Here is a 13,526-nt window from a genome sequence, read left to right on the forward strand (position 1 = left end):
AAAATAAATCCAAATTTAAAATATCAGACAAAAGTTCTCAACACCGACGTTTCGCCGCACCAAAATCAACGTGCGGCGTTTTCAAGGTTATTCCTCTTCTCACGCAATCGTTGTGAGCGCCTAACCACGATATACCATGTCGTTTAGGAATATATTATTAGACTCAGGTTAATTTACAGAGTGCGCGGATTGTGGACGTATTTTTAACGTATTGTGCGCGGATTAGAGAGGAAAAAGCGGGATTTTTATGCTTGTGAGGACGGATTTCTTCCGGAGCTGTGTGGCAACACTGGAACTAACTGAACTGCGTGCAGCCGCAGCGTGAGTGACGCATCGAAATCACTGAGCGCGAAACGAAAACAAGTTGTTTTGGTTTTGGTTTTACTTTCATACTATTCAACCTAAAATCGTCTGGTTTACTTTAAAATTGTCAAATTCAGTGAAATCAAATGATGTCAAATAGACTCGCAATTTGAAATCGCGCAGATTAAGTTTAGATAATACTGCCTGACGCTCCCAAACTTTGAATTTTTGTCCATTGACGTGGGGAAATTTAAATTAAAAAGTGATAAAGCAAAATGTAGAGTAAACAATCTCATTATCAGTTATCAGAAGCACTGTGTTGTGCAGACACTCGTTATCACCACCGAAGGTCGTTGTGCCCTGACTCTAATTTTGTGGATTGTCCCCTTACCTAAGTGTGTTGTACAAAATTATACTTTTAAAGTTGTTAAAGCTAAGTTAACTAATTAGGAATCGTTTTCACTTTATTATAATGAACAATATTACAAGAAGAGGATTACTATCCACTGTCACCAAGGTAAGTTTATTAGCCTAAGGCATTTAAGACAATTTCTCAAATTTACATAGGTATCGTAGTATTTTATTATTTTACAGTTACAAAAGATATTATTATGAATTCAGACATTTAAAGCATGCAATAACACATTGCAATCCCTCCTAAAAGTTTAACCTATTTTTGCTGAGAATAGGCTGAACACCTGAATAGGAATAACTTAGAACACGTACCTTTCAATTATTAAGAGTGTTGAGCAAAATGTGCAATAGTACAAAAGAACCTTTCCCTACCACAGTTGCTTTTAGCGAATTTCCCTATAGGGAGGTAGCTATTACCGTAGGTCTCATGGTAAGACCTAAGCCCGGGACCGATTTACTTTTTCATTTTGATGTCCCCAGAGGCCAAAAACACCATCCGTTCAAATTTTTATATATCTATATATATATATATATATATTAATAAATAATACACCATAGTACCCTTTTTTTTTAAATTATTATTAAAAAAAAAAATAATAATAATAAAAAAAAAAAAGGGTACTATGGTGTATTATTTATTAATATTAATTACAGTAGCCCTAAACGTGAACAATATCAAATACAATATATATATATATATATATGTCCATCCGCACGATAACTTGAGTAATGTTTGTCCGATTTTGATGAAAAATTTGGTTTGAAGGTGTAAGGCGGGATAAACTTGAATGAGTTCGCGAACCAGCATGATCGGACTATGGGAACGGGGGTTTATGGGGGGTTTTATGGGTTAAAAATAGGTTTTTCCCATTTTTGACCCTAAAAACACAAATTTTTACAATTTCTTTTTAAACCATTTTGTAGAGCTTAAAAAAAACAAATAATTTAGTATATTGAAGCGTTATTATGCGCCTAATTGTTACGGAGAAAATTCTAAAAAATTGTAATTTTAAAATTCCCATGTTATCCTTATGGAGAATAAGTCAACTGTTGTAGTTTGCTTGTTTATGAACATATTTTGATTGATTTTGGGAAATACTTTTAATTTTTACTAAACTATTATCATTTTATAAAAAAAATTTTTTTTACCCTCCCTGTTGCAGCAAACCTAAGTACTCGTTAAACTAATTCTATTTAAATAGGAAATAAATGTGCTATTTTTATTAAGGCATTTTAGTCTAAATCCAATCAGGTTAATGGAAATTCGCTTAGTCTGCAGGTTTGCTGCGGCAGGGGTATTCTTATATACATTTTGCACTGGAATCACAAAAAATACTTCCTGTTGGATTAATTTAATATACCAATAAAGTTACCATCTTTATAGTTGTGTGACTCTCAGCATTGTTCCGGGAGCCACCCCCTCTCATCCCTCCCACATACCAATAGAGCTGGCCTTAGGCTCGTGCGAAAGGTGCGGCCGCACATGACCCCGCACATTGGAGCCCCCGCGCTTGGTGAAAAATATATAAAAAATGTAAAATGTCATTGAAGTTTACCTCAGTTAGAGTATGAAGAAAGAAAAAGGGGATAGTAAACTTAGCAGTGTTAACATTACTGTATACATTGATATAATTTTGTGTTAAGTATTGTTGGGATACTACTTTTTTGGTAGTAAGGGCCCTGCTCTGAATGTTGGCACTGGGCTCCGCACTATCCAAGGCCAGCTCTGCATGCCATCTTAATTTACACCATCTAAATATCTAATCTAAATTAACCAAACTTTGCAAAATAAATGTATTTATTGAAAAATGTAGGCCTAATTTATGAACAATTTTGTTTGTTGTCAGTTCAGCACTTCGGTATCCGTAGCTTCGCAGCCTACTTCTGCTGTGTCTCCTCTACCAAGCAAAGTTCTAAACACACCATGGACCGACAAATTTGTACTGTTGAGGCCAGAAGACTACACCACGATGCCCATGTACAGAGTTTTAGACTTGCAAGGTCGCATTCTCAACTCTTCTCAAGATCCCCAGGTTAGTAATAGGATAGGCTATTGCTATTACATTACATTCAAGGTTAAAACATTTGTTTTAAAAGTAGTGAAAATAGTCAGCATGATGAGCATTATTTGTTTTTTCCTATATCAGCAGCATTTGTTACGTTGGGAGGGATCCAAACCCTCTTCTTGTTACTAGCGTTGACCTGCAACTGCTTGTTGGCGGACTGTCAAGTTGGGTCTTCTTGTGTAACCAATCCATCCAAACTTTCTTTGTTTGATGGTTGTATGCACCTGTAGTTCCTATTTTTTAGGCAAAAATCTATTTTCTAACACTGTGTAGGTACATAGACAAAAAGAATGAAATATAGACCGTCAGCTGTGCTGCGGTTACCATAGGTTCTGGCGCACACCGCTTGGAGCACCACCGTAGTTACGGTGTACGCGCTACGTAAACTACAGCGGTGTGCGCCGGAACCTATGGTAACCATGGCAACCGCAGCACGGCTGACAGTCTATATTTCATTCTTTTTGTCTATGGTAGGTATCACTAATGTTTTACATGCCTAGTTCTATGATTTCCTCTAAACCTGTGTCAAATTTCAGTTGGAGCCGACCACCTACTTGAAGATGTATAAGTGCATGGTGCTGCTCAACACAATGGATCGCATTTTGTACGATGCTCAGAGACAAGGTCGCATCTCTTTCTACATGACTCATTACGGTGAGGAGGCCAATTGTGTGGGCAGCGCTGCGGCTCTACATGACTCCGACTGGATCTTCAGCCAGTATAGAGAGGCTGGTGAGTGTGTTCCAAATTTGTTTTTATATTTGGTTGCTGTCGCTAATATCTCTAGGAGATACACAAATGAAAGAAGGTGGTGTAAGACCTCTTATTATATGTTATTATTCAAGGTAGAGGGTATTGTACATGATCAGGCCCTGCATTCAATGTGGAATAATAAGACGAGGGTTTCGACCACTCCCTTTTAAAAATGTAAAAAATGCCAGTAGCAAAAATAATACCGAAATAAACCAATGTGGTCTAGGGACTCTGCTTTTGGCTAGCTGGGTAGCAGGTGAGTGGTTATTTATAATGCTTGCTTAGCAATCAAGAGGTTTTCAGTTCGATCCTGAGAAAAATATCCTGAAAAATGTGCCTGGCTTTTTTTATGGTTAGAAACTTGACCCAGCTGTTCCTAATCATTGGGCTTTAATGAATAAAATGTTCCTGGCTATATAAAGAAACATAATTGTATCTTAAAGTAATCGTAATGAATTATTGCACGTCAGCCTGTTGGCTTATTGTACCATCACCTCAAAGGATTGTGTCATCATAAAGTCGAGCCTTATACAGCTCAAGTAAAAGCATTATTCCTTACTATAGAAATGCCAGCTTGCATTCTCTTTTGAGAAGTGTGGCAGTTTTATCTAACTGGCCGTGTCCATTTTTGCAGTGATGAAAATCTTTCTTGCAGCTTGGGTCTTTCTTCTTCAGAGTGAGAAGTTATTTAGATAAGGTTTGGATATGCTTTTGTGTATGTTTATTGGCTCAGTCAGCTTAACTTCTTTTGTCATTATTTCATGTTTCTCGTTATTTCTGGACAGTCTCAACTTTGTTTATTTCCTATATTTTGTAGTCACATTTGCAGACTCCCTGTTTTTACAACGCCACACTTACCTAAGTCTTGACCACTTGTACCTAAGTAGTTATTGGAAAAGCTACAGTGAACCTTTGATTTTTTTCAGAGAGAATAAGGATATGACGAAAACTGTTTCTTAGCACCGACATCCGAAAGTGAAACGTCAATTCCAATTTTCATCTCTGAACTTCATGTGTAGAAGATCTTGTGACACTACATTTCTTTTGGGCTTTAATCTGTAGATTTTTCAGAAACTCTGATTTATTAAACATATTACTGTTGTAATTGGTTTCAGGAACTCTGATGTACAGAGGATTCGATCTAGAGGCATTTATAAATCAGTGTTATGGCAACTGTGAGGACAAAGGCAAAGGTAGGCAAATGCCAATCCACTACGGCTCCAAGAAGCATAAGTTTGTAACTTTGTCTTCTCCCTTAGCCACACAGATTCCTCAAGGTAAGTTTCACTTAGTCTATATGTATAGTGAATTTCTTTTTCTCTGTAGTATATGATGTAAAGTATCGTATCTTACTTGCCCGGTAAGCTTTACCGTACTTGCACGAAAATCCCGCTGGTAAAACACCACTTACTGGGCTAGTAACGTAACATACTATGAGGTACAAAATTATATCATGTGCAGTTAATTAAATCAGTGACCTGTGGCTTTGCCCATTGTTCCATTTGGAATTTTCTGACTACGGATAAATCAGGCAATTCAATCAGAAGTTCAATAAATTGTAATAACAGTACATTTTATAGTACAGTAAATGCTGTAGTTGTATAGCTACATCCAGTTTTTATACCCAGGGCTCAATTAAGCTTTTTAGGACCTTTCTTGAATAATTATTTTAACTATATTTGGTACAAATAATTCTAATCAGATTTTTGTTTTTGTGGCACTATACAGTTTGAATGTTTATGGATAGGAGAAAATTCAAAGGGTTGAAAAGGGACGATGAAGAGAAACTGTAAGTCTATCTAGATTTTTAGTGTTCACACTATTGTGGCATTTTGGATTAAATACAAACACCTTTAAGAGGTAGCTGTCAAAACCCCTTATTTTTGTGGACATGCAGGGAATCAAAATTATTCCTCTTGCACCAAAGTTCAATTTTCTCAAATTCGATAAATCAAGCTATGGTTATACCTTACTCTATTTTCATTCACACATTTGGTGCTTAAAGATTAAATTGTACCAACTTCCTACAGCCGTGGGGGCAGCGTATGCACTCAAGAGGTCTGGCCAGGGAGGCTGTGCGATTGTGTACTTCGGGGAGGGAGCGGCTAGCGAGGGAGATACTCACGCAGCATTCAACTTCGCTGCTACCCTCCAGTGTCCCATCATTTTCTATTGGTAACGTAACAAACTAGTAGTTTGTTTTCTTTGATAGTATGTAGTATGTTTTGGTTGGTAAAAACGGTATGTCTAGCGTTGAGTCTAAATCCAAAGCAATGTACCAATGATCAATGACTATTTAATTCATTATCCTATGGCTTTTTGTGTTGGAGAGTTCTCAAATGTGAGAAAGTTCTGTCTTGAGGATCTTTTTCATTCCCTAGATAGGTTTACCTACAACAGTTTAAGGTTTGTTCCGATCTATATGAGGTTACGCTTTTATAACAACTAAAAGTTACAGGTTTGGAGATTGCAGTGTTAATAATCTGGGTGTTTGACATTTAGTGAAGATTTTAAAGAATGTTCAAGATTTAAATGACAGACAAACTTTGAGCCATTTATCAACAAGAAATCTGTTTTAATTTAATAGTTTTTAACATGTTTGCAATGGATTTTTACAATTTTCCGTTTCATCCAACCGGCCTCAGGTAAGATATTATTGAGCAACTGACATATCATTTGATAGCCATAACCTATTTTCACACAATGGTTCCAGCAGAAACAACGGCTACGCAATATCAACCCCTAGCAAGGAGCAGTATGCTGGAGATGGCATTGTAGCGAGAGCCGAGGGCTATGGTATAGCAGCTGCTAGGGTGGACGGCAACGATGTTTTGGCTGTTTACAACGGCACAATGGCTGCCCGTCAGTATGCGATCACGGAGAACAAACCTGTCATTCTGGAAGCCATGACTTACAGGTATTGTACAGATTGTAGACAGCTTAAAAATGCTAATTTAAGATGCAGTTTAAGATTGTGGCTCATCGTTGATTCAGTGGCGGCTGTAGCGGGCCCGCGGTGCGTGGGGGCCCACGAGCTAGGGCGGCGCGTGAGCCTTGACCGGTATTTTTCGGGAAATTTTACAGGGACACGCGTTCGCAATTGTTTGACAGGCTCAGCCACACGGGTCCCCTATCAAAACAATATTTATATGAGAATTACCATACTTTTTATGACGAAAATTTGTTAAACCCAGTACAAGCTCTAGGACGATGCTACAACAGCTTAACTGACACTACTGTATTACTTAGCCGATCGATATAAATTCTCTACCAACCTAAGTAAAAGAATTGTCATCAGTAATGCTGGTTGCATCAACTGTCCTCCTCGTGGACTGTGTGAAGGCGCTATATATAATAGGGCCGTAGTTAGAACTAATGTGGCCCCGGGCCTAGGAGGATAAAACATTAATGTTAATCCTCCTAGCCCCTGGCGGGTCACACCAGAGAGGGCCCTTTATGCTGATTCAAATGAACATTTTTTTACTATTAAATCAGCGAATTAATCTAGGTGGCTAGGGCACTAGCTAATAAATAATTCCATTCTTTCATTGATGCTGAAGAAGGTTTCTCATTTAATTTCATTTCTTACTATTAGGAGGCTGCACTTTAGATTTGTTTACTTCTCACTTTAGATTTGTTTACTTTGAGTCAGGTAAAAAGTATTACTTACCGATAGGCTTTAGTCCAAATCAGATCGGTTAAAAATTGGGTTGCTTTCCAAACTGTTGATTTCCATACAATGTCGATTTTTGAGCAAATCAGTGCCTGGCCTACAAGCTTGAGAGATCAATCACAAAGTCAGAAAATCAAGCTCGAGCCGATTTTCTCAGTTCTCAATACAATAATGACCGATTGAAAGTAAAAGCTTTATGTCAGCGAGGATCACACTCACGAAATTGAAAGATTAACCCTACGTTTTTAATTATAAAAAACTCTTATCTTATCGATAAACTCTTATCGCCGCCACTGTGTCGATTGTGTTTTAACAAGTTATTCCAATTCATTTTCCTGTTTTGTTTTGTTGTTTTGTTGTTGATGTTTTGATGTCTGCTTGTATTCATGAATTTAAGAACTACATAACTTTGTCTACATTTGGTTTGTCTTTCGCAGAGTGAGTGCTCACAGTACGTCCGATGACAGTAGCGCTTACAGGCAGACTGAGGAGATGCAGCTGTGGCAGCAGTACAACCCCATAGATCGTCTACGGCTGTTCCTAGAGGCTCGCAACTTGTGGGACTCTGAACAGGAACAACAGTTTGTGGCGGCCTCTAAGAAGCAGGTATTAACAATGACGTTAGTTACTGTCAGAAGCTAAGGACACGAATAAATCAGAAGCTGAGGTGTTTGTTATTTATAGTAGGAAACTCATTTGAGGGTAGGGCAGAATGTATTAACACGTTCGCTACCGAGCGACGCACATTTGCGTCGGTCCGGTCACTCCTACAGACCAAAAGGAATGATCATGACGTTGCTTACAGACCAAGTGATATAGGAATAACATTGCCGACAGACCAAAAGAGAAATATCGTTTAAATGGACTAATTGACTTCATATTAACCTTAAGTGAATTAGTAAGCAATAAATATTGTTTTATTTATCGTTTTGAGCAAATTTTAAAACACCGCATATATGCGTCGGTCAGTCTATTTAATGAAATCCGGTTAAAAAGATGGGTTTTTAGGCCTAGTAGACCTATTGCGTTTCATGATCAAGCTTTTACACAAACAAATAAAGAAACTCCACTAAACACTTACTAGCCAAAACTTCAAAGATTAGAGCGTTTACATCTGTTCTGTGATGTCGCGGAATACACAATGTAAACAAAAATTTTGCCAACTGTTGTGTGACGTCATATCCACAGACCAAGCGACGCACATTTGCGGCAGATATCCCTCTAGACCGATACGATAAAATCAGGGCTTTAAAATAGACCGTTGCTAAGAAATACGCTGCTTAGTAACATTAGAACACCGACGCAAATGTGCGTCGTTAGTCTATTTCAAATGTGACCAGCTGACGCAAATATGCGTCGGTGGTCTATTGTGAGAAACGAGTCGACGCACAATTGCGTCGCTGGTCTATGCGAACGTAAATCCCATATAATTGTGGTAGCGAACGTGTTAAGCAGTATGACTCGCATAGTACTCCAGCTGTAGAAGGCAGATACTATCAGTCGTGTTGTCATCGGCCACTCAAACCATTTCAGTCCCCGCCATGGATTGAACTGGACAGCATCGAGGTTCTGTTGTGCAAGAGTATTTCTAAAACAACAACTGAATGATTGTCTTTCAAAGAGCTTTTCACCAGCAGTTTTTTATTCAGTGCAACAAAGTTGTTCCTACACAATACTATGTTGTAGAAAAGAGCGCTTGGCTTAGCAACACATGAAGCAAGAAAGAATTGATACACAGCTAACTTACCCAATAAAAGAGTTCCTGGCAGTTTACAAAAATAAAAAGTCCATAACAAAATCAATTTGGCTACTTTTCCCCCACAAGGAGGACTCTTCAGAAGGAGGTGAAAAGGCGAAATGCTTTCTCCTGAAGAAGCAGTTTAGAAATTCCTTCTACCTTAAAGTATTGTATTTCTCATTTTGTCTTATTTTATTTTTTAAACAATTTCTAGGTGTTTTTTTTTTTTCTACCTGCCTCCATTGTTAAACAAACTCATATGCTTCTTGCTTTCTTCTCTCCTATCTATGAGAAAATCTGACCGTAGATTTGTTGTTTTTACGGTAGCTTTTCTTTTATACTGTTAAATTATTCTGATTAAACCTAAAAATTTTTATTTTATAAACTGTTTGTAATTGTGAAAATGTTAATCTAGTATTTAAATCTGAATGTAATCAAGAACTCGCTTTTCAGGTTCTCGAAACGTTTATTAGCTCAGAGAAAAAGCTGAAACCAGAGTGGAAAGAAATGTTCACAGATGTTTACCATGAAATGCCAAAGCACATTGCGTAAGTAGTGTACAATGTTATAATCTATATAAATAAAATTAGAGTTTTGTCTGTACATTGCTCAGAATCATACATTTTTAGGTTATTTTTACGTTTTATACATTAAAGAAGCCGAAACAAGTCTCATCTAAATTTCTGTCTGTCTGTCTGTCTGTCTGACACACTCAAGATGGCATTTTACGCAATCTTCTCCAGGAAAACGAGAGTACCTATCAAGACCCAAGTCATTTTAATGTATTTACTGGATTGGCGAGAGTGTCTTTAGCCATTAAAATATGGTCTCACTACTTTGTAATTAAAATTACGGCCGTTCAAAAATGCAGTTTTGTGCGATTTTGGTCAAGTTTTCTTCCAATTTGTATCACATAATCATCTATGAAACAACGAACAGCTGTTCGGATCAAGATTATTTTTTCTAGCTGTCACTGAAATGTTTACAAATGTTGTTTACAAACACCACAACCATTTCCGATCACGTTTTGAAGGCAAATCCCATCCAAGTGAGATTAAAAACGTTTTTATTACATAAAGGATTTAATTAATCGCAAGTGGAATAATATAGTGTAACCGTAAATTAAATAACTATAGGCATCATCCAGGTCAGGGACCAGAAATATGTGTATAAAATTGTTTTGGAGTTTTGATAACCAGAAAGAAGACATTGAATCAAGATTGAATCAGTGTTGTATACGGCTGGGAAACTTAAATTTACTAATGACCGTCGCCAATAGCTTAGAAACAATGTTCCACTCATTGACGGCTCTTCAATGGCGGTTGTGTAAAGTGTAAAGCAAAAAATTACAACTGCAGTGGGTGATTGTAACAGAGGTTTACGGATGATGCTGAACTCGATTTTCCAATGTGTCACTTTCTGTTCCTACCATTGACTATATAAATAAGTCAATAGTTCCTACTCACCGTGTGATGCAATCGCTGGACCATACAGCCAATAGGCCCATAGCCCTTCTCTTGGGTACGTGTGGTACGTATGCTTACCCAATTATTTATAACAACCCTTTCGACAACGATCCTTGATACCGGTACTTTTCCATAGAATACACGGCCTACCTAGGTACTTAAGAAATAAAATTATAAACGTCCAAAAACCCAACGTTGTGTGATTTTTGTCACATTTCCTTATAATGTTAATATATATACCAGCAACCATTGTTTAGAGAATACGTAATCTATTAAATAACAGAAAGTTATGTTGTATAAGGTTTTTTTTTCAAACTGACACCGATAAGTTTACATTAAGAGTTGTGTAGAAATAAAGCAATTAATGGGAAATAACTTTGATTGCCGATAACTTTTTACGAGAAAATCCAAAACCAAGAGATCAATAACCTTGATTAACGCATATAATTGGTCGGCTGTACTACAGTTCTTAACTGTAAACGTTGGTTTTTGGTACGGTACTGGTTCTTTTCCTTTTAACGTTTAGTAGCAGCAAGAATCATTTTTACGTACCAACACATCACAGTAATTTACAAATTAGTTATCGTTGGTGTTGCACCTTATTTATTACAGGCGTAGGCCTATTCAATTTAATTGATGTCTTAAGTGTATAATTTTTGCTTTTTCTGTCTGGATTCCAAAATGTTATGCTAAGAAAACTATAACGCATTTTAGTAAAACATTTATTCAGCAAACCATCATGAATTGTTCAAACACTTTGAACGTTGTTTAAGTTCGTGGCCTATTTTGGTAATTTTTATTACAAATTACCAATCTAAATCGTCTATAGTAGGCCTACTGTACTTCATTTCATATAGCAAACCGATTCAGATAGCATTTCGACAGAATTTCGAGTCATCTCCGGTCCAAGCAAATATAAATTGTTATGATCAAATTTTTAATGGCATTAACAAAGATTTCAAGTACTAATTTTATATGTACCTTTTTATGCTTAAAGCGTAGCAGATTCCCTAATTTAGTTCGGTATTTTTGTGTGTATGTATGATGGTAACGCATTAATGTCCTTGTTTCTCAATGTTTCACGGAAAGGACAAGAGCGCCTTGATAATGAAAATGTCAACCCGAATAAAGTGTTAAATTAAGAGGTTGAGGTAGTACCTTAAATACTTTTAACCATTATGTTATAGTCCTTTAAATTCTGAACAAAATTGTACAAATCCCATTTCCGTATATTTACTCTCACCGCTTACACATGATAAAGGTTGTTGACAAACTTATGGGAGAAAGTATGTGTCAGAATGCTGATACCGTTTATTTAGTTTAATCATTGGATATAACATATGGACCAACAAGATCCGGGTGACATTTAATTGCGAAGCATTAGTTTTGGCTTGAAACTGTCAGATACTGTTTTGCGAAGGAATAGTTTTGTCAGCATATCTGAAAGTATGCAAACCAACTGCTGTGCTTTATAAGAAGGTTTTAACTGACTATGATAAGATCCCCGTGCGTAGAACGGGCACACAGCTAGTATTACAATAAAATTCCATGTGTTCTTGTTAATTTGAGTAGTGTTAAACTGTTTCATAAACTACTTGCATTACATAGCGTGTAAGTTGATAAATATCACTCCGTAATTATTGTTTCCTTCTTTGTTTTAGGAAACAAATGGAGTACATGGACAACCACCTGAAAACCTACAAGAATAACTACCCTCTCAAGGATTTCAAACAAAACTAATTTAATTCAGTAGGTTGTTTGTAAAATCAGAATCTTTGAAAATATTAAGTTGTACACAACTGGGAAGGCTACCGAGGAGGGAGTGTTATAAGAGAGGAGAGGGTCCGGGGGACCTCCCCTGAAATTTTTTTTTATTTTAAAGTAGTTTTGTGACTTTTTAACGCCTACATCTGTTTCCAAAAACCTCTGTTACGCTGTTAAGACAAAATGTTTGTTTGAATATATTTTGCCAGGGTCCAATGGGGGGGGGGGGTTGACCCCTACAGCCCCTTCCTCCCTACCACCCACTTGGAACTGCTACTGCAATTTCATAGGTATCATTGGTTGTTTAAGTTTTAGATTTAAGTTTTTTTATTTTGTAATTTGGTTGTTTTACCTATGGTTTTTTAGCACTATAATATTTACAGGGTAAAAGTGTATTGTCTGTGATGAAAGATAATTCTAGAATCGTGGTAGAATAAGTAAAAGGTTATAAATAAAAACTTTTACTATGCATTGCATTCATATGTTTGTACCTACCTTTTTTTATTTACCTGTTTGTGTTTATCCCTACCATTATGAATTAAACAGAACAAAAACTTATAAAAAACTGTTTTATAAGATTATTTTTTATATTTTTGTAATGTAAATTGCTCATCTAAAAATATCAATTTTTTGTCTATCATTTTAGTGATAAAATTAAATATCATTCTGCATAAATCAATTTATCTTTGTATGAATAAGGTATTTATTAATTTAATAAATAAAAATAATTTCTCCTCTTATATAAAATGTCTAGTTAAACTGTATCAAAGGGGTTTAAATTTAATTCATAGACTTAAACTACAGTAACGATGATTTAGTATGTGATAATAAGGTATATGGTGTGAATTGAATAAATTTATATTTTTCTACTTTTCCATTATTATTACCTTTATCTTTTCTAAACTGTACAGTTTGCTGGACATAGATCAACAGCAGACAGCTGAGTTAAAAAGCCTTAAAGGATTTAAAAGGGAAAAAAAAATTTACACATAATAGTTCCCATCGTCGCTAGCTTTCAGCATATTTGAAAGCAATCAACAGATGTCATTAAAAAATCCATACAATTAAATGGCAAAAAAATTAATATTTTGAGTAAAAAAACTTAAATCCGGCAGGCCTGTTTGGCCTATCCAACCCTAAAGGGCTAAAGATACATTAAATATAACCCATAGGACATATAACACTGTAGCATATATATACAATATTTTTTGGAAGGTCAAGGTTTATAAAAATTGGATGGAAAATAATATAATTGACTTTATATCTACACAGTGTAGATATATAAAGTCAATGAGATAGATTTAGTGATAAATTCAGAAGAAGAACTGGCACAAATTAAGTTAAAAATT

General features: G+C 36.1%; 1 protein-coding gene across 1 annotated transcript; it reads left to right on the plus strand.

The window, feature by feature from the left end:
* Positions 1-453: 453 nt before the first annotated feature.
* Positions 454-12,653, plus strand: LOC128991947 (2-oxoisovalerate dehydrogenase subunit alpha, mitochondrial-like). Its single transcript, XM_054415246.1, has 9 exons — positions 454-820; positions 2,565-2,750; positions 3,320-3,515; positions 4,652-4,813; positions 5,567-5,711; positions 6,250-6,453; positions 7,647-7,815; positions 9,401-9,495; positions 12,075-12,653. Exons 1-9 carry the CDS (start codon positions 776-778, stop codon positions 12,151-12,153), a joined length of 1,281 nt encoding a protein of 426 aa, XP_054271221.1. The 5' UTR covers positions 454-775; the 3' UTR covers positions 12,154-12,653.
* Positions 12,654-13,526: the final 873 nt, after the last annotated feature.

Source organism: Macrosteles quadrilineatus, unplaced genomic scaffold (assembly GCF_028750875.1).
Source record: "Macrosteles quadrilineatus isolate MER2022 unplaced genomic scaffold, UCM_ALF_1.0 Scaffold_4__1_contigs__length_99947679, whole genome shotgun sequence".
In the NCBI taxonomy this organism is placed as follows: domain Eukaryota; kingdom Metazoa; phylum Arthropoda; class Insecta; order Hemiptera; family Cicadellidae; genus Macrosteles; species Macrosteles quadrilineatus.